At 39.3% G+C, this 21365-nt stretch overlaps 1 protein-coding gene across 1 annotated transcript in view; it reads left to right on the top strand.

Annotated features, from left to right (window-relative positions):
* Grin2a (glutamate ionotropic receptor NMDA type subunit 2A) overlaps positions 1–21365 on the top strand; it is a 415299-nt gene that overhangs the window by 333423 nt on the left and 60511 nt on the right. The window contains exon 11 of the mRNA XM_034508024.2: positions 4762–4922. Coding sequence (XP_034363915.1) covers positions 4762–4922 — 161 coding nt within the window. The remainder of the gene's footprint in view (positions 1–4761; positions 4923–21365) is intronic.

Below are 21365 nucleotides of genomic sequence, written 5' to 3'. Positions count from 1 at the left end.
TTAGATAAACCTGGGTTTAGGTAAAAAGTAGGTGAATCTGTGAAGAAAGCTTCCAGAGACTATACAGAAAATCTGCAATGTTAGTGGGGACCTTTTCCAAAACACTGGGAATGACACTGACAGACAATTCATCTCTGAGAGGAAGATCATCTTGTTTGGGATCAAACAGAACTGAGTTCAAATCTGAACCTTGGCCTCTGATGGTCATAAGGCTTCCCATATCTCAGTATACTTGGGGCTCAACTTTCAAACAAAAATATGCTAATTCTGCTCTGGCAAGGTGGATATGAGGATTAGGGATAATCTTCTTATCATGTGTGGGTTACTTGTGTTATTTCCTCCTTCCTCCTTCCTTCCACTCCCTACTTCCTGCTCTTCCTCCTCCCTGTTTCTTCTTGTTGTCATTGTCGTCATTACCACCTTGTTTAAACTATTTCACTTCTGGAGAAGGGAAGTTATTGTACAGATTTGGACTCCTGAAACTACCCATGCAGGGGTTTAGGGACATCCCAGGCAGGGCGGCTGCTTATTCTTTCTCAGAGTCATGGTGCCTTGGCAGGGGCGGGAGGCCACAGTCTAAGCAGGGAGGTCTTTGAACCAGTTTTCCTCCCCTGAAGGGCACATCTGGTTGGTTTCCCATCAAGAAGCATGTGCTGCAGAGATTAGCTTGGCCTTTAAAGGGCTTGTCTTGCAGTGCACCAAGATCTGAGCTCTATTCTCAGAACCTGTGCCAAACAGGCCAGGCATGGTGATACAAGTTAACTATCCCAGTGCTGAGAGGGGCTTCCTAGTTGGACATATGTCCTTGGAGACTTCCAGGCTAGTAGAGATTCTGTCTTTAAAAAAGTGGATGGCCTCTGAGGGCTACACTGGACATTCCCTCTAACTTCAACATGTACTGCACTCACATACATGTGTGCCTTTATACACAGTTACTAGGTATTGTTGATTTACTGTTATGGGAGACACATCCCTCCTAATATACAGATAAGCTTCAGAAGAACACAGGATGAAATGTCCTGGTTAATTGCTGAATCTATCTTGCAAATTGTATCTCTTAGCTTTGTGTCTGTACCCTCCATCATAAAATGCACTCTATAGCTAATTCACTTAGATGACCTTCAGACCTGTTCTCAGACTGGATAGAGATGAAAGATAATTAGGAAAAGATTCCATGATTTCCACACTGGAGACTGGCTAAAGCTTCGCTGGGTGATGAGAATCACCAAGAACAACACACATGTGACCACTGTGGGACATGAAATAGGATATGCATGAAGTAATCGAGTTACATGCCATTTCAAGCATGTTATGAGTATTTTCCAAAGCTATGCAGAGTGTATATAGGTAAGAGAAACAGGCTCAGAGGGCTTCATGGACTACTCTAAATAACCCAGTTCCCAAGTGGGAGCTGAGGAGCATCAATGAGCTGGGAGGAGATTTCCTGATCAGGACCCTGTGATGATGTTGCTGCTTTGTGGTCCTACTGACATGGGAAGCTCTGCATCACCAGCCCTACAGTCACTGAAGCCACAACTATTGCTCTCTGCATGAGTGGGTGCCTGGCTCGGAGAAGTCTCACCAGAATTATTCCAGTAGGAAACATGAGCTATCTACAGTATAAATCAAGTTGAGAAAGAGGAGGCATTCGAGACCCTAACTTTTCAGGTTAGGGGCCATGACTCTCCAGTGAGCCACAAAATTTATGGAAAGGTTTGGAATCTTTGAAACATGTGGATGGATGATAGTGATAGTTACTCAAAGTGAGTATGGTTAATGCCAGTGAAGGACACATTTAAAATGTTTTATGTTCTATGTTTTATATATTCTATTTCAATATTAAAATATATGAATGTACTTTGAAATCCAGAAAAATACAGCATTGTGCCATCAGAGTGTGTTACATATAGAAAGTTGTGTGTGTGTGTGTGTGTGTGTGTGTGTGTGTGTACAGGTAATAATGAAAAGCGTATGGCGGATTGTTTTAAAATGCGACAGTCTTTGACCTAGTGAGGCAGGTTCCTGGGTGGTGGGGCTGTTGCTGATGTCTGAGGATGTGGGAACCTCACAGAGACTTAGGATGTATCTGTCTCTGTGCAAATCAGAGGAAAGCACATTTTCATGCTGTACCTCTGCAACAGTTGAAGAATGAAATGGAAGGCTTTTAGTCCAATAGAGCATCTCTCCGTGTCTCTGGAGATTGGAAGTGGCTGTTACAACAACTAGATTTATGAGCAGCACTATGAGTGCTGTTCCCCCAGAGCCTGCAGCTGCTCTACAAGGCAGCCCTGGCTGTGCTTTCTTTTCTCTTCTGGTGATGAGAAAGTTTGCTGTGTGGCAGAGAGACCACAGAGCCTTATGCTGCCCGTCCCCTCTGTGTGTGTGTGTGTGTCTCTGTCTCTCTCACACACACACATACCTCCATGCATACGTGTGCATATATGCACACGATACATGCATTCTCATACATATATGTATGTGAATGAACCCATATATACATATGCGCACATACATATACATACATGCACACACAAACATACACAATGCATGCACATACATATACATATGAATTATATGCATATGCATGCCACATACACATGTACACACACAGAGACACACACACAGACACACACAGACACACACACACACACACACAGTGCAAAACGCATCCACGCAGGAGACTTTAAATGAGACAATGGATTCCCCCTATCCCAGATCCAGTTACTGCTGCCAGTTCTGCTATAGCCATGTCTCATTTAGGAAAAAATGATTTTCATCTAGAACTTTTAATAACAGTAAAAAGAAGTGGGAGTTCTGAAAGCAAGACTAGCACCTCTGTTTGGCCTCTGTATTGAGTAAATTTGGATACGTTCTCTGGATGTTCTGTTTTGTGGAAAGCAGGCAGACCTCCCAGTTGAAAAGACCCCATGGACTGTGGTCCTAGGATTGATGCTGGTTTGTTGGGAATTCTCTTACCCTTTCAGAATCTCCAGGTCCTTATCAATATTTTATTAACTTTTTTTTTTTTGAGACAATGCCTTGATGTGTGGATCAGGTTAGCCTTGAACTTGTGAACCTCTTGCTTCAGCCTGAATGCTATGATATGGATGTACACTACCATGCCCACCTTTTACATAGGTCGTATAACTGAAGCTTCAGTTTCCTCATCATATACAAAATGACGTCGTAAGATTAATCTCATACCTGAGCTGTTGTTGTCAGGTCACATGACCAATACTTTTAGAATTTTTGGGCACACTGCTGTCCCCTTATAAGCCCTGGAGAAATGTCAGTCATTACAAAATAACTGAACTGACAAAACATGGGTCATTGTGACCATTACCTTTGAGTTTCATAACTCACAGTCTATAGAAAAATGTAGCTTGGGCTATTGTTTTTGCCCACAATGAACAAGAATTACTAAAGTACTAGTTTCTGATGCTTTCTTGACTGCTGTGATTTGAGGAATGTTCTATTCTTCAGTTTTCATAACTCTATAAGGGAACTGCTGGTATGGTCCATACTGCAGGTTTGAAAGACAGATGGCAGGATGGCATGAAATGACTTACCTATGGTTCCTAGTTGGGAAGGGACAGAGTCTCAGCTAAGTCTCATGGCCCCTGCCTGTTCTATCTCTCAGGGACAATTGTATATTTAGGATGCAGACTATACCAACTGATTTTTAATTGGGTCAAATCCTCTAAAACATGATCTAAGTACATTTTTGTACATAATGAAATATCCTAACAAAATCTGTTGTTGTGTACAATTCAAATTATCCTAATAAAGTGTTTTAAGGCTGTGAACATGGGGCTAGAGTGATGGCTCAGTCAGCCAAGTGCCTTGCATGCGTGAGGAGCCAAGTTTCACCTCCCAGAGCTCCAGCCACACTAAACTGTTTAGAAAGTTCCAGGTTTAGTGAAAGACTCTGCATCAAAACACAAGGTAGATTTTGTCTTGAGGAATGACATCTAAGACTGATGTGTACCTGCGTGCGCGCGCGCACACACACACACACACACACACACACACACACACACACACACACACATGCAAGCATGCACACACCTGCATGCAAGCATGCGCACATGCTAACAGGTAGTAACAGTCAGTTAATCAAGAAAGAACCATGGAATATAGGAAACTTCCATGAAACCTGAGTACCCAGGAAGCAGTCATTGGGGGCTTTGGATTCCAAACTTATCAGGGGTCTGCCATAAGCCAGGCATTGTGGCTGGCACTGTTGGGACTCCATAAATGCTGCCTGTGTAAATGATTGAATGAAGGATGAATGAGTCATAACATATGGCCATTTTCTGGAGCTGAGAGCAAAGTATGATTGGTAGTATTCACAGAAGGAAATACTGGCATAAAACATAAATGATTTCGGATAAAGAAGATCCTGAATTCCTGCAGTGTATCTTGGTGCCAACTATGTGCCTAAGCATGGTGCTAGTCTCTTTAATAGCACAGGAAAGCTAGCCCCAGCAAATATTCATTGAGCAACAGACCAAGCCCTGTTCTTGCTTCTGGGGAACAGAATAGAAAATGGAAACAGAAGCACAAGCTAGATGCTGTCGCCTCCCTAGAGATCACAGACCCATGGAAGATGTGGCTGAGCACAAAGAGCCCAAGAAAATGTCTTTTGCTGTTCTTTACTGCTACATGGTGACCTGCCACTGTGTGAATGAATGAATGAATGCTTACTGGTTTCTTCTCTCTCTTCCTTTCACCTTTCCCTCCCCTAACTTCCCCTTCCAGTTCCAGAGACCTCATGACTATTCTCCGCCTTTCCGATTTGGGACAGTACCCAATGGAAGTACAGAGAGGAATATTCGTAACAATTACCCCTACATGCACCAGTACATGACCAAATTCAACCAGAGGGGAGTAGAGGACGCCTTGGTCAGCTTGAAAACTGGGTAAGTTCTTCTCAGCAGGCATCAGGTCTTTAAATCTGACAGAAACAGACTCTGTGTGGCTTGGTGTTTATCTGTGAGAAATTTCTGGAGAGGTACCCAGGGCTAGATGGTCCCCAGCAGAGGAGTGTTTGTGTTAATCTGATGAACATTTCAGGCTTCCTGTTAAAAGAAAACGACCCACAAAGTATGGAAATTTGAAAAACCCAGAGGGGTTCCTTAAACTGATAAAGAGGTTGGTTTAACTCCGTGGGATATCTTCGTCAAGTAGAAAGACCTAAAAAGGTTGAGAGCTTAAAGAAAGGAAAACTGGATTTCCACTAGTTTATTTTGGGGAGGGTAAATTACTGGTAACAGGTTGACAGTACAATATTGATGAAGATGGCTGGGGATGATGCTCATAGGCAAAGTCTGTGCTGAGAATGAAGAAAGTCCTAATTTCACCCAGGAGACATTGAACAAAGAATGGTGTGAGGAGAAAGAAAATAGGAAAGGAAAGAGATAAGAATTCAAATGCTTTCTAAAGACACAGTCAGAGTTCTGGTCTACCCATTGACATGGGAGAATGAAGTTGTATGAGTCAAGGCTCTCTAGATTTCCACTCAGGCTGACTCTCCAGAAATCAGCCCTGGCTCTATAAGTTCCACCTTCAGGAAATGTTTTCTGTTTATTTCGGGATGACTCCTTGGTTTGGGTATTTTCCTCACATGAGTGCATCATATACGTACATATGTGTGTGTACTCATATGACACTCATCATATATGTACATGTGTGTGTGTATTTAGTTATATATAAGTCTATATACACAGAAAGAGAGAGAGAGAGAGAGAGAGAGAGAGAGAGAGAGAGAGAGAGAGAGAGAGAGAGAATCTATTACATATTACAATGGTTTACAGGCTATTGTCCAGTTAGTCCAACAATGGTTGTCTATAAATGGAAGGTCTAAGAATACAGTAATTGTTCAGTCCATGATGTTGGATGTCTCAGCTGGTCTTCAGTATATGCTTGCTAGCAAGAACAAGAAGGCAAAGAGAACAAGCTTCTTTCTTCCATGTTCTTTACATAGACTGCCAGGACAAAGTGTGGCCCAGACTAAATGTGTATTTTTCTGCCTCAAAAGATCTGTATTAAATGTGGGTCTTCCTACTTTAAATTATTTAATTAAAAAATAAAATTGTCACAGGTGTTCCCAGCCAATTGGTTTTTAGTTAATTCCAGATATAGTCAAGTTGACAACCAAGAAGAGTCATTACAAATTAACGCCTTGACAACTTGATGTGCAACCATATCTCTTTATGTTATAGTTTCATTTACAAATGAAAACAACCAGCTCATAAGTATGCCTAACATTACTTGTACAACTGTAAACACATTATACATTTTAAAATGGGTGGTGGTGTCCCTTGAGTATCTACAACTCAGCTATGATAACCACCAATATTTTTTTAATTGATGTTACATTACATGATAAAGAAATTAAGGGAAGAAAACACAAATATCTATACAAACACATTCTTAATGAAATATGACAGAAACACTCAAGTCAATTATAATTCTCATTTCGGCAACTGTTAACATCCTTAGATGGTATTAATAGCTACTTTCTTCTACTACCCATTCCGTATTTCCTCTACATTCAGTAAGCAACCCAGCAGGTCTTGTCTCTTTTCCTGGCAGAGTGATAAATGCCTTTATTTCTGATAGGTCTGTGCCCTTTTTCATCTTGCCTGGATTAGGTCGTTGTAGTTTCCTATTTACTTTAACCAAAAACACCTTGTGGATGTTTGAATATGCTTGACCCAGGAAGTGGGGCCTTGTTAGAGGAAGTGTGTCACTGTGGGGGTGGGCTTTGAGAGGTCTTACTCCTAGCTGCCTAGAGGCCAGCCTTCTCTTTAGAATTCTCAGGTCCTCCAGCGCCATGCCTGCCTGGACACTGTCATGCTTTCTACCATGATAATGGATTGAACCAATGTGTACATGTAAGCCAGCTCTAGAGAAATGTCCTTTATAAGAATTGCCTTGGTGTCTTTTCTCATCAATAAATTCCTAACTAAGGTACCAGGGGTTGGATATTGCTGTGATAGGCCTGACTACATTTTTGTTTGGTTGGATTTGGAAAGGCACAAAATGCTTTAAGTGGGACTTAGTGGGACCTAGTAGGAATATGAAAAACATTGGTGCTGAGGGTGATTTGAACTCTGGAGATCATTCTTATGATGTTTTTGGTGAAAAATGTCATTGCTTTTACCCATGTCTCAAGAGTCAACCAGAGGCTAAGCCAAACAGATTTAGATTCATTGCATTGGCAAAAGAGGTCTCAAATCAACCAAATTTAGACTATGTTTTACTCTAATGAAGGGTATTCTAACAAAGCATAGCAAGATTAAAAAGAAGAAATAAAAATGTATGGTTTACGTAATAAAGGGGCACCAGGAAGTGAAATGGAGCTGAATCTTATGTTCAAGGAAAGTGGTGACCTTGGGGCAAGATCCTACCCAGCTAAGTTTATTGTTTGTGTGTTTGTAGTTGAACAAGGAATAGTTATGTCATGTTAGGTATTATTACTTGATTGTTGTTTTCATTTGCACATTTATTCTGGAATGAACTACAAATCAGAAATGGAGGACAGACTTTTGATCTACATATGGAGGAATAGTGGCCATAAAAAGATCAGGTCCAGGCATGGTAGTATGTACATGCCTTTAATCCAAGGAGACAGAGGCAAGAAGATATCTGAGTTTAAGGCCAGCCTAGCACAGAGTAAATTCCAAGTAGAGAAAAGCTTAAGTCCAAGTGTGGTGATACACGCCTTTCATCCCAGCATTCAGTAGACAGAGCCATGTAGACCTCTGAGTTGAATGTCTGTCTATAGAGCAAGTTCCATGACACCCAAGCTTACGAAGTGAAAGAGTTGGAAAACAGAAAGCTAGTGATAGTATAATAGAATAAGACTGCTATGTTCCAGCTCTAGCAAGCAGCAGAACTCAGCAGTTTGGCCATGTGTACTTGGCTTTAGAGACAAAAATATAAGGTACTACTGGGACAATTAATGCTGGTTATCTGGAGCTAAGAAATTAACAGTGATTAAGAAGAGACCAGTATCACCAGGGTGAAATCTTCTGGGAAGTGTTTTCTGAGAGCGCAAAGAAGCCATGTTCCAGACATAGCCAAGATTGTACCTTGTGTTGCAACTGGACTTGGTAATGTGTAAGAATCATCCAGGTGGTATTGGTTTGAAGGCTCGAAGGGGTCATGGAAACCAGCTGAGGCTTGGCACTGTAAGAGGCCAAGAAAGGTCATTGATGAAGACATAGCCTCAGTTGCAGCTGACAGCTCAGGCTTAAAGGGGTCATGCAAAGAAGCTGAGTCTTGGTATCATGAAAAAAGCCTATGAGAGGCTATTGGTGAAGCCTAGTTGCAGTGGAAGACCCCAGTGTATTGGAAATGCTAGTATCATGGGATTATCACCAAGAGCAGAAGCAGCAGCAGTGGAGTGGAGTTAACCAGAGCCTAGAGCTCTACAGAGGGCAGAGCTGGAGATGTGACCCAAGCCCTTTGAAGGAGTCCAGTAGATCATGTGTGCATCCCAAACATTGAAATAAGAAGCTATGAAGTTGAAGTTACTTTGGCAACCCTAAGATGTTAGAGATGCTGGAGCCATGGGTTACCTGCTGAGGAAAGCTGCTAACAGGGAGTGGAACTACCCCAAGAAAAAGAATTGTGTTGTAGCCAACAAAGCTGAAAGAAGTTGAACATCAGACATGGAGATGCAGTTTGGAGTTTGACTAGCTAGTTTTTGGTCTTGCTTTGGTCCAATATTTCTTCACTATGAAGGTTTGGAATGGTAATGCATATCCTGTGATGTTGGAGGTATGTGATCTGCTTTTTTAGTTTGATTTTATGGGGGATTACAGTTTAAGAGATTCCATGAATCTCAGAAGAGACTTCGAACTTTGGACTTTTAATAATGTTGAGACTGCTATAGAATATGGGGACTTTTGAAGTTGGACTACATATATTTTACACTATGCTATGACTAGATATACACTGCCCCCTCCCCAATAGACTCATGTGTTTGAACATGACTTTGAAGGCCAGGGTGTGAAATGTGGTGGTTTGAATATGCTTGACCCAGGGAGTGGCACTATTAGGAGGTATGGCCTTGTTGGAGGAAGTGTGTCACTTTGGGGGGGTGGGTTATGAGTAACCTTCTTCCAGGCTGCCTGGAAGCTAGCCTTTTCCTGTTTGCTTTTGAAACAAGATATAGAACTCTCAGCTCCTCCAGCACCAGGCCTGCCTGGACACAGTCTTGCTTTCTGCTATGATGATAATGGACTGAATCTCTAATCCTATAAGCCAGCTCCAGTGAAATGTTCTTTATAAGAGTTGCCTTTGTCATGGTGTTTCTTCACAACAATATAGTCCTAAGTAAGACACACCCCAAAGGATATCCTAGACTACAGACATAATCTTTCTTATCTCCTTTGTAGAAAAGCAATCCAATTTCCCCTTGGTAGCATGGATCAATCATCCCTCCTAACACTGTTATTCCTTTCATAGCCTATTTAAGGCCATCAGAAGCCCAAAGTGGCCAGGTAGAAAGTCTGGCCTTCCAATTCAGTGGAATGTTTGTTGTGGCTTTTGGCAGGAGCATGTCCTACCTCTGGAACCAAAACTTTTAGGCCAGCAGAAGATAGGGTCTCAGGAACAGGAAGCAAATTTTCCCAGTGGGTCACTAGGTGTGATAGTAAGTGGAGCTATTCTTCTTTCCACCCCTTGGTTCTTGGACCTCAGGGTCCTGGTGTTGGAGAAACCATACCATATCTTGGCCACTGACTCAAAGAATATACCACATTCTAGAGACTCCTGCCTCAGCCCCCCCAGGCTGTTGCCACCCAATTGTCATTGTAACTATGACTTTGAAAGCCATTCCTTCTTTATATCAGGCTATTTGCTTCAGGATGGTGGGAAACAAGGTAAGACCAGTGCATTCCATGGTCATGGGCCCATTGTCATACTTCAATAGCTATGATATGAGTTCCTTGGTCAGAAATTACTCTGCATGGAATACCATGATGATGGATAAGGCATTCTATAAGTCCATGGAGTCAATAAGTGTCTTAGCAGAAGCATTACATTAGGCAAGGCAAATCAGAATGAGTATCTACTCCTGTAATGACAAAGTATGTCCTTTCCATGAAGAAAGTAGTCCAATGTAGTCAACCTAGAACCAGATTGCTGGCTGGTCACCTTGGAGAATGGTGTTATATCTGGGCCTCAATATTCATCTCCAATGTTAGTAGATCTAGCAATCAGAAGCAGCTGTAGTCAGGTCAGTCTCTGGAGCCCACAGCACTCATAGGCAAGTGCATTTGCACATACAAGTGCACATAAAGATACACAGAAAAGATACCACAGGGTGAGGAGCTGATTCAGCTGGTTAAAGCATTTGCCACACAAACATGAATACTTGGATCTGATTCAAAAGAATCTATGTTTGTTTGTTTGTTTGTTTGTTTTAAAGCCAGAGATGGTGGCATTTAAAATCCTAGTACAGTCATAGTTGTGGTAGTGGTGGGTGGTGGCAGAGGTGGTGGTGGTGGAGAAGATGGTGATGGTGATGGTGATGGTGGTGGGTAGTGACAGGAAGCTTCCTGGCTGGTCAGCCTTGTTCACTTGGTGAGCTCCAGGTCAGGGAGAGTCCCAGTCTCGACAAATAAGGTAGAGAACACTAGAACAAACTGACACTGAGCTCTGGCTGCCACATTTATGTGACACACATGAATGTCTTCATCCTCAAGCCTACACATATAAGAGAAAGAAAACTACCACATTCAGTGGTCACTTAGGCTTTGGAGACAGGCACTGCTTCTTCCTACTATTAATTCTGTGATCTTTGTGTGTGACCTTTCTTTAATCATCCTGAGCCTCATACTTAAAGTGGGAATAATCACAGAACCTAATTCATAAGAATTCTGTGACATACAAGATGGATGAATGTTTTAGAGAGAGCATTTTGGGTAGCACCTGGCATAAGAAGGTACTTATTGTTATTGCTGCCATTTGTTACAAAGGTTAAATTCCATTTGCACATCTTCAAAAAGTCAGGGATGTGTGAAATACAATTTAGAAGGATTCCATTAAAATGATTTCATTTTAAATGAAGAAGTTTTATAATGAGAGAAGTTTTGATGATCTAGAAAATTAGCTTCGGTGGGGATCTCAGTCAACTGGGATTTCTGAGTCTGACACGTGACTGGTCTCCTCACAGGTTGTCAGCTGCTTCCTCTTGCATTTTACTTTGGGGGGGGACTAAGAAGCCCCTTGACCCTGTCAAACTAAACCCAGATCTCTGCACAGTTCCTCATGAATATTGTCAGAGAGCATTCTCCCTTCTCAGGCCTGTGCTTTCAATTTGATCAGTATCTTAGCACAGACAGGAAAAACATTTCTTCCAATGTTCCCAGGACTTATGCAAAATTCACGTATAGCTTGTTCTGGCTTGCAATGATTTTAAAACAAAACTTTTTAAATGCATAACAACACAAAAAATTGGATGTTAAATAAATTATTCAATGGCTCTGTACTAACTGGTGTTGTAGGTTAGTGGTCCATAGCAGTAGCCACCCATGCCATCTTTGATAGCATCTTTTTACAACTCTTGTCACTTCCAAAGCTGAAGGTCAGTTCCTGCTATTGGAACCCATAAATAACATCAATCTGCTTGTTCCACTTTTCTGTCTTTCTCCATTGGCACAGCTTTCCGAGTGTGAGGATCTTGCAATGAGTCCTAGGTCTCATTTCTCATTGCAGTGTAGATCTCATGATCACACACTTGATAAGTTTATCTGTTCTTCTCAGTCGTGGTGAATTCATGAGTATTGTCCTCCTTGGAGTGTTATGGATACCTTTCTACAAGTACCTTTGTATGTGCCTTATATGCTTCTCATGGGAACTGCTGGGGTATGGATTGTATATAGCTTCAATTTTAGCATACACCACAAAGGAATTTTTATGACTTTAAAACTTGGCGTGGGATTTTTCCTAAAGATTCTTTTCACAAACACCTATAGTATTGCTTCAAACGGACAGACAGACCATGAACACAGCATGGATGATGTCACTGAAGGCTGTCTGGGTCCTTGTCATCCATTTGTTACTCAGAACTCAAAATGGGTTATTTTCCTTAATTTTCAAAAAGTATGCAATATTTAAAAAACATTACAGAAGCAGAAACCAGCCAAGGCTACAAATTATACAAATTGTTTTCTGAAAGCCATATAATAATTATGACATCCATCTTGGAAAACATGGGCAGATGGTGGTCTGCCTTGTATTCGATCTCCCATGTAAGAATTGCTTTGGGTTGTTCCTTCAAATCCAGAAGCAGGACCTAAAGGGATATGAATTATTCCTTTGGTGACAACTGTATGATACGTTGTTAGCATGAGAGCTCAGCAGGGCTCCACGGTGAAGATTTGTACTTACTGAGGTTAATGCTGGTAGAAACCACGTGTGTTTCGAACAGACTCCATGGTTAATTGTTTAAATAAATTAACGTTTGAATAGATAATACATTCGTATATTTCAAAAATTAAAAAAAAATCAATACTTAGGCCTAACGTTGCAGGTCTATCATCCCAGTTTTGCAGGAAGAACATAATTTCGAGGCTTGCCTTTACAAAATGAGTTCAAGACTACCCTTGGCAACTTAGTGATACCCTGTCTCGAGATAAGAAGTAAAAAGAGGGCTAAGGATATAGGTCAGTGATAGAACATGAAAGAACTAGGTTCAATCCCCTGTATTACTTAAAACAGAGAACATACATGAAAAATGAACAGTTAAATTCTCTTTCCATGCTGTTCTTCCTCTGCCTTTGACTCTCCCTCCAAGTAACTGAATACATTTACTCTATTTTCTATCCCTTAACATTTTCCAGATTGTTCTATGTCAATGCAGAAGCATTCATTTGTAAGGGAGCCATGTTGTATTTATCTGATACCCTATTAATAGAGAGTTAGGTCATCTCCAATATTTTGCTATTGCAAATACTATTCTAATGGAGACTATCCATACATGTGTAATGTAAAATTAATTTCTTGAAATAGTTGGTCAAACATTACATATAATTTTAACTTTGGCAGATGCTGAGAATTTTTTTTTTTAATTATTTACCCTGTAAGAGAAAGTCTATTTCTGTAAGGTGGTTACCAGCACAATTCCCAGTTAACCTTCTGAATAGTTCCTACTAAGTACAGTTTGCACTGACATATATTTTAATTTGGACATTTTTGTTATAAGTGAGTTTGACCATCTTTTTAAAAATATAACCAAGAGTCATCAGTAATTCATTTTTTTTTTTAAAGAAAGATTTTTTTAACCAGTTCATCAATTTTGATCCTGTGGAAAATATTTCTTTCACATGTATTTTATTTTTTTGTAGTTGAATATATTAATCATTACTATGGCTTTTGAATTTTGACTTACAATTCAAAAATCTTCATTTTCCCAGGAGTTACAGAATAAATTTCTTGTATTTTCTTTCCATCTTAGCTTATTTACTTAGACAGTCATTTATTTATTTATTTTCTTATTTTATTTATTTACATCCCAAATGTTACCCTTCTGGTCCTCACTCCTAGAGTTCCTCACCCCCTCCCCTTCTCATTTGCCTCTGAGAGGGTGCTCCACCCCCCACCTGGGCATCTTCTTCCCATGGGCATCAAGTCTCTCCAGAATAGGCACATACTCTCCCACTGAAGCCAGACAAGGCAGTTATCGGTTACATATCTACCCAGTGCTTCAGACCAGCCTGTGTCTCCTCCTTGGTTGCTGGTTTAGCTTAGTTTCTTGGAGCTCACAGGGATCTAGGTTAGTTAACACTGTTGGTCTTCCTATAGGGTTGCTATCCCCTTCAGCTCCTTAAATCCTTCTAATAACTGTTCCACAGGCATCCCCTACCTCAGTCCAATGATTGATTGTAAGCATCTGTGTCTGTCTGGTCAGGTCCTGGTAAGAGCATCTCAGAGGACAGCCACGCTAGACTCCTGTTTATAAGCACAATGTAGCATTAGTAATAATGTCAGGCTTTGGTGCCCACCCATGAGATGGATCCAAGTTAGGCTGGTCACTGGGCATCCTTTCCTTCAGTCTCAGCTCCATTTTTGTCTTTGAATTTTTTTTTAAACAGGAACAATTCTGGGTCAAAAATTTTGAAGGTGGGTTCATGACCCTATCCCTCTACTGGGGGCCCTGTCTATCTACTGGAGGTGGTCTCTTCAGGTTCCATCTCCTCACTGTTAGCCATTTTGGCTAAGGTCACTCCCATTGAGTCCTGAGAGCCTCTCATATACCAGGTCTCTGGGAATTTCTACAGGATCCTCCACCCCCAACCCCACATCAGGAGTGATATGATCAAAGCACCAAATTGATTTCCAGAATAGTTGTACCAGCTTGCAATCCCTACCAGGAATGGAGGAGTGTTCTTTCTCCATATCCTTGCCAGCATGTGCTGTCACTTGAGATTTTGGACTTAGCCATTCTGGCTGGTGTAAGGCAGAATCTCAGGGTCATTTTGGTTTGCATTTCCCTGATGACTAAGGGTGTTGAACATTTCTTTAAATGTTTCTCAGCCATTCAGGGCTCCTCTGTTGAGAATTCTCTGTTTAGCTCTGTGCATCATTTTTAAATTGGGTTATTTGGTTTCTTTGGAGTCTAACTTCTTGAGTTCTTTACATATTTTGGATATTAGCCCTCTAGCAGATATAAAGTTAGTGAAGATTTTTTCCCAATCAATAGGTTGCCATTTTTGTCCTATTGAGAGTGTCTTTTGCCTTACAGAAGCTTTTCAGTTTCAAGAGATCCAATTTATCAATTGCTGGGTCTTGAGCCTAAGCCATTGATGGTCTGTTCATGAAATTTTCCTCTGTGCCAGTGCATTCAAGGTCATTTCTCATGTTCTCTTCTATTAGATTCAGAGTATCTGGTTTTATGTTGAGGTTCTTGATCTATCTGGATTTGAGCTTTGTGCAGGGTGGTAAAAATGGATCAATTTGGATTCTTCTTCTTCTAGACTGCCAGTTAGACCAGCACCATTTGTTGAAGATGCTTTTTTGTTTGTTTTTTTTCCCATTGTATGGTTTTGGCTTCTTTGTCAGAGATCAAGTGTCCATAGGTTTTATTTCTGGGTCTTTGATTCTATTCCATTGATTGACCTGTTTGTCCCTGTACCAATACCATGAGGTTTTTATCACTATTGCTCTGTAGTACTGCTTGAGGTCAGGGATGGTGATTCCCCCAGAAGATCTTTTATTGTTCAGAGTTATTTTGGCTATCCTGGCTTTTCATTTTTCCATATGAAGTTGAGAACTGCTCTTTCCATGTCTGTGAAGAATTGTGTTGGAATTTTGATGGGGATTGCATTGAATCTGTAAATTGCTTTTGGTAAAATGGCCATTTTCACTATGTTAATCCTACTGATCCACGAGCCAGGGAATTTTTTTCATCTTCTGAGGTCTTCTTTTGATTTCTTTCTTGAGAGACTTGAAGTTATTGTCATACAGATCTTTCAATTGCTTGATTAGAGTTACACCAAGGTATTTTATATTATATGTGGCTATTGTGAAGGGTCATTTCCCTAATTTCTTTCTCAGCCTGTTTATCATTTATATAAAGGAAGGCAACTGATTTGTTTGAGTTAATTTTATACCTGGCCACTTTGTTGAAGTTTATCAAGTGTAAAAGTTCCCTCATAGAATTTTGGGGCCCACTTAAGTATATTATCCTATCATCTGAAAATAGTAATACCTTGACTTCTTCCTTTCCAATTTGTATCCCCTTGAACTCCTTTTGTTGTCTAATTGCTGTAGCTAGAACTTCAAATACTACACTGAATAGATAGGGGGAGACTGGGCAGCCTTATGTTGTCCCTGATTTTAGTGAGATTGCTTCAAGCTTCTCTCCATTTAATTTGATATTGGCTGTTGGTTTGCTGTATATTTCTTTTCTTATATTTATGTATGTGCTATGTATTCCTGATCTCTCCGAGACTTTTAATATGAGGGGGTATTAGATTTTGACAAAGGCTTTTTCAGAATCTAATGAGATGATTATGTGACTTTTCTTTGAGTTCATTTATATAATGGATTACATTGATAAATTTTTGTATATTGAACCATCTCTGTATCCCTTGGATGAAGCTCACTTGATCATGGTGAATAATGTTCTTGGATTCAGTATGTGAGAATTTTATTGAGTATTTTTGTATTGATATTTATAAGCAAAATTGGTCTGAAGTTTATTTTCTTTGTTTGAGGATTATTGCTATTAGATCTTCCTTGAAGATCTGATGGAATTCTGCACTAAAACTTTCTGGCCCTGGACCTTTATTTTTTTTCAGTTGGGAAGTTTTTAATCACTGCTTCTATTTCTTTAAGGCTTATAGAACTATTTAGATAGTTTACATGATCTTGATTTAATTTTGGTACATGGAGTCTGTCTAGAAAATCATCCATTTTATCTAGATTTTCTAGTTTTGTCCAGTATAGGCTTTTGTAGTAAGATCTGATGATTTTTCAAATTTCCTCAGTTTCTGTTGTTTTGTTTCCCTTTTCATTTCTGATTTTGCTATTTTGAATATTGTTTCTGTGCCTTTTAGTTAGTTTGGTTAAGTGTTTGTCTATCTTGTTTATTTTCTCAAAAAACAGCTCTTGGTTTTGTTGATTCTTTGTATTGTTCTCTTTTTTTTTCTAATTTACTGATTTCAGCCCTAAGTTGAACTATTTCCTGCCATCTACACCTTTTGGTGTGCTTGCTTCCTTTTTTTCTAGAGCTTTTCAGGTATGCTGTTAAGTTCCTGGTATAGGATCTCTCCAATTTCTTCATGAAGGCATTTAGTGTTATAACTTTTTCTTTTAACACTGCTTTCAATGTGTCCCATAAGTTTGTGTATGCTTTTCCTTCATTTTCATTGAATTCTAGAAAGTTTTAAATTTCTTTCTTTATTTCTTTTCTGACCAAGTTAAAACTGAGTAGAGAGTTGTTCAGTTTCTATGAGTATGTGGGCTTTCTATTGTTTTTGTTGTTATTGAAGTCCAGCCTTAGTCCATGGTTATCTAATAAAATGAATGGGATTATTTCAATCTTCCTATATTTGTTGAGGCTTGTTTTGTGTCCAATTATATGGTCAGTTTTGAAGAAGATCCCATGATGTGCTGAGAAGAATGTATATTCTTTGATTTGGGGGTGAAGTATTCTGTAGATATCTGTTAAATCCACTTGGTTAATAACTTATGTTATTTCACTGTGTCTCTATTTAGTTTCTGTTTCAATGACCTGTCCATTGGTGAGATTTGGGTATTGAAGTCCCTCACTATTATTGTGTGGGGTTCAATGCATGCTTTGACCTTTAGTAAAGTTTCTTTTACAAATGTGGATGCCCTTGTATTTGGGGCATAGATGTTCAGAAATGAGATGTCATGTTGGTAGATTTGTTTGTTTGTTTGTTTGCTGAGTCTGAGTATGAAGTGTCTTTCTCCATCTTTATTGATTATTTTTGGTTGAAAGTCTATTTTATTGGATATTATAAAGGCTATTCCTGCTTGTGTCTTTGGAATGTTTGCTTAGAAAACCTTTTTATTTATTTATTTTTTAATTTTTTTTAGCCCTTTACTCTAAGGTAGTGTATGTCTTTGTTGCTGAGGTGTGTTTCTTTAATGCAGCAGAATGATGGATTCTATATACATATCCAGTATGTTACCTGTGTCTCTTTATTGGAAAATTGAGTCCACTGATGTTGAGAGATATTAAAGAACAATGATTGTTAGTTTATTTTGTTTTTGTTAACAGGTGGTTGTGTGTGTGTGTGTGTGTGTGTGTGTGTGTGTGTGTGTGTGTGTGTGTGTGTCTTATTTGGGGTTTGTTTTGAGATAATTAATTTCTTATGTTTTCTCCTGTGTAGTTACCCTCCTTGTGTTTAAGTTTTCCTTATAGTGTCCTCTGTAGAGCTGGATTAGTTGAAAGATATTGTTTAAATTTGGTTTTGTCATGGAATATCTTTGTGTCTCCATCTGTGGTGATTGAGAGTTTCACTGGGTATACTAGACTAAGCTGGCATCTGTGGTCCCTTAGGGTCTATATGACATTTGTCCAGGATCTTCTGGCTTTTAGAGTCTTTATTGAGAAGTCTGATGTAATTCTGATAGGTATGCCTTTGTATGTTACTTGGCCTTTTTCCCTTACAGCTTTTAATATTATTTCTTTGTTCTGCACATTTAGTGTTTTGATTATTATATGTCAGGAGAATTTTCTTTTTTGTTCCAATGTATTGGGTGTTCTCTAGGTTTCTTGTATGTTTATGGCCATCTCTTTCTTTAAGTTAGGGACTTTTTTTTCTATGAGTTTGTTGAAGATGTTTTCTGGCCCTTTGAACTGAGAATCTTCTCCCTCTTCTATTCCTATTTTTCTAGGTGTGGTCTTATTGTGTCCCAAACTTCCTGGATGTTTTGGGTTAGGAACTTCTAACACTTTGCATTTTCTTTGAAGTATCAATATCTTCTATTATATCGTCTATAATATAGAAGATATTCTGTCTTCTGAGATTCTGTCTTCTATCTCTTGTACTCTATTGGTGATGCTTGCATCTGTAAATCCTGATCTCTTTCCTAGGTTTTCCATCTCCAGGGTTGCCTCTATTTGTGATTTCTTTATCGTTTCTGTTTTCATTTTTAGGTCTTGGACCATTTTGTTCAATTCTTTTACCCGTTTGATTGTATTTTCCTGTATTTCTTAAGGAATTTATTCATTTCATCTTTAAGGACTTCTACACGTTTGCCTGTGTTTTCTTGTATTTCTTGAAGGGAGTTATTTATACCCTTCTTAAAGGCCTCTATCATCCTCATGAGATGGAATTTTATGTCAGAATCTTGATTTTTAGCTGTGTTAGGGTATTCAAGACTTGCTGTGGTCTGATGGTGCCAAATTCCGTTGGCTTCTGTTGCTTCTGTTATTGTTCTTGCTTTTCATCATCTGTTTACTTCTGGTGTTTTATGCCTGGGTGTTAACAGGCATCTAGTTAACCAGCTATATCTATCTATCTATCTATCTATCTATCTATCTATCTATCTATCTAGCTGAGATAAAATTTTATCATGTTGCCCAAGCTACAGTACAGTATTTCATTCATGTTCCCAAGTGCCAAAATTACAAGTATGGGTTACCATCTCGACTTACATTCTTATTGATACAAGCTCTCATATGTCTGTCTCCCAGGCTGACCTTCAGCTCTCTACATAAAAGAATTCAATTTTGAACTTCTGATCTCTTTGCTTCCTCTTTTCAAGTGCAGAGTAACAAGGAACACACCACCAGCCTGGTTTACCCAGTGATCAAACTTAAGATCTTGGGTATGTCAGGTACATGCATTTACCAACCAAGGTTCATCCCAGCCCCTGGCTTCTACTTTCAGTGATTTAGGATTTTTCTTGTGGTATGGTATGAGATCTGACTGCAAACCCTCAGATAATGAATTACTGCCTCTAGACCTGATTGAATCTGTTGTGTTTATTTCCACATTCTCTTGCTACTGTCTTTTAAGCATCAACCCTGCCACAGTTAAAGACCCTTTCCCTCCCTTTTACATCATGTTTCTTAATTATTTTCAGTATTGAATATATTAAAGTATAAGAACATAATAATAATCATTAATTAATAATTAATGATTATTATTAATTAATAATCATCAATCAATAATTAATTATTATTTATTAATAATAATTATTAATTAATAATTAATTATTGATAATTAATAATTTATTATTATTATTATTATTATTATTATTATAGTCATGCACATACTTTCTAGCATACAACATCTATACAATGTTCCATCTCGCTGGAAAATAGGTACCCTATTTATTCTTGAGTTTCTGAGATTTATGATATCTCCTTTGTACCGTCTCCAGCAAGCACCCTGTGGTCCTATAGACACTGCTTAGAACACCCTAAGCATGTAGCTCAGTTGTTGGCTCCTGCCCTTGGTTGTATGGTTCTCAGTTGCATCCACAAAAAGAAAACAAGTGCTATAAACATGGCCAGGAAGCACTGGATGTCATTTCCTGAGAAAGCCTTGCACATCTTGGAGCTTCAGCATAGGTTCAGTGACCCCGGTTTGAGTCCTGGCTGTACAATCATCTAGCCATGACTTTGAACAAGCCAGTCCACCTCTTAGTCTCAGGTTTTCCATGTAAAAAGCAAAGCTGCTTTATAGTTTGATCTCTGAAATAGTCTTGATAGTCTTTTATTTGCATCAATTATATACGTAGACAGAACTCAGATCACATAAAAAACCAGGACAAAAATCAGGAAGGATTAAGAAAAACTTCCAGTGTTTCCAAGACTTGCTGATAAGCTAACACTATACAAATCACAGGATAATTTGCTAAAATGCAGATTCCCAGGCCTTGTATGCATTTTCTGTGTATCTATGGTGTATCTTTATCTTGATGAGCATCCCCCACCAGGTGCTGGTGGTTCCGAGGCATGGGAGATTTCAGAACAGCTCATTTAAAGGAGTCTCATAAACACATTGGATTGAGACAGTTTTATAAGCAGTAGACAAACCAAATGCTTATCTTTAGAATGAATCAAGGCTGGAAGGAAAGCAGAGAAAGACTTTAAAATTGTTTCGCTGTATATTTGAATATGTAGTAAATGAAAGTAGAGATGTTATCAAGTAAGCCACAGAAAAATAGGAATTGATGTGTAAGCATTTAGATCAGTAAGATTCTCAGAGATGGGCTACAGAGAAGGAGTTGTTAGGGATCCCAGGTTTATTGACCAATGTTCTACCAACACAGCTATGTTTGCTTTATGATTGTAGGACTAGATACCTACAGAAACAATCTGGGAAGTCAAGTATTATTTTGATAGAAATTTCAGAGCTTGTGCTTCATGTGGACATGCCGTGTGGCAGGGCTGCCCACATCCTGGAAGACAGGAAGCAGAGTAGAGTTGAGACAATAAAGAATGGCACACTTCCTGCAGACAAGCCTGGCCTTTAGTAGTTTCCCAATGACCTCAAACCATTGAGAAGGGTAGAGTCCTGGTGATCTCATTCTGTCTGGAAATCTGCTCATAGACCCACCCAGTGGTGTGCCTCATGAACTTGGTACATCTGATCATCATGTTGGTGATCAGAACTAACCATCAAAGTAGCCTAAATCTAAGTCAACAGGGATGATAATAAAATAAGTCCTCCTGAGCCAGGTGGAGCAGAATCCCCATGGGAAGGGCCTAGGAATAAGCTTTTCCAGTGATGCATGATGATTAGATTTTGAGAACATCTGCTCTAGAAGAGAAAAAAGAAGTTGAATGAGACTGAGGCATCTAGATTTACAAATGCTGTGTCAGGTGTTGGCAAGGGGGCAAAGCTCCTATATCAGATGTA

This window comes from Arvicanthis niloticus, chromosome 6 (genome assembly GCF_011762505.2).
Source record: "Arvicanthis niloticus isolate mArvNil1 chromosome 6, mArvNil1.pat.X, whole genome shotgun sequence".
In the NCBI taxonomy this organism is placed as follows: domain Eukaryota; kingdom Metazoa; phylum Chordata; class Mammalia; order Rodentia; family Muridae; genus Arvicanthis; species Arvicanthis niloticus.
The sequence above is the reverse complement of the archived record's forward strand: the minus strand, read 5'-3'. Positions and strand labels throughout refer to the sequence as shown.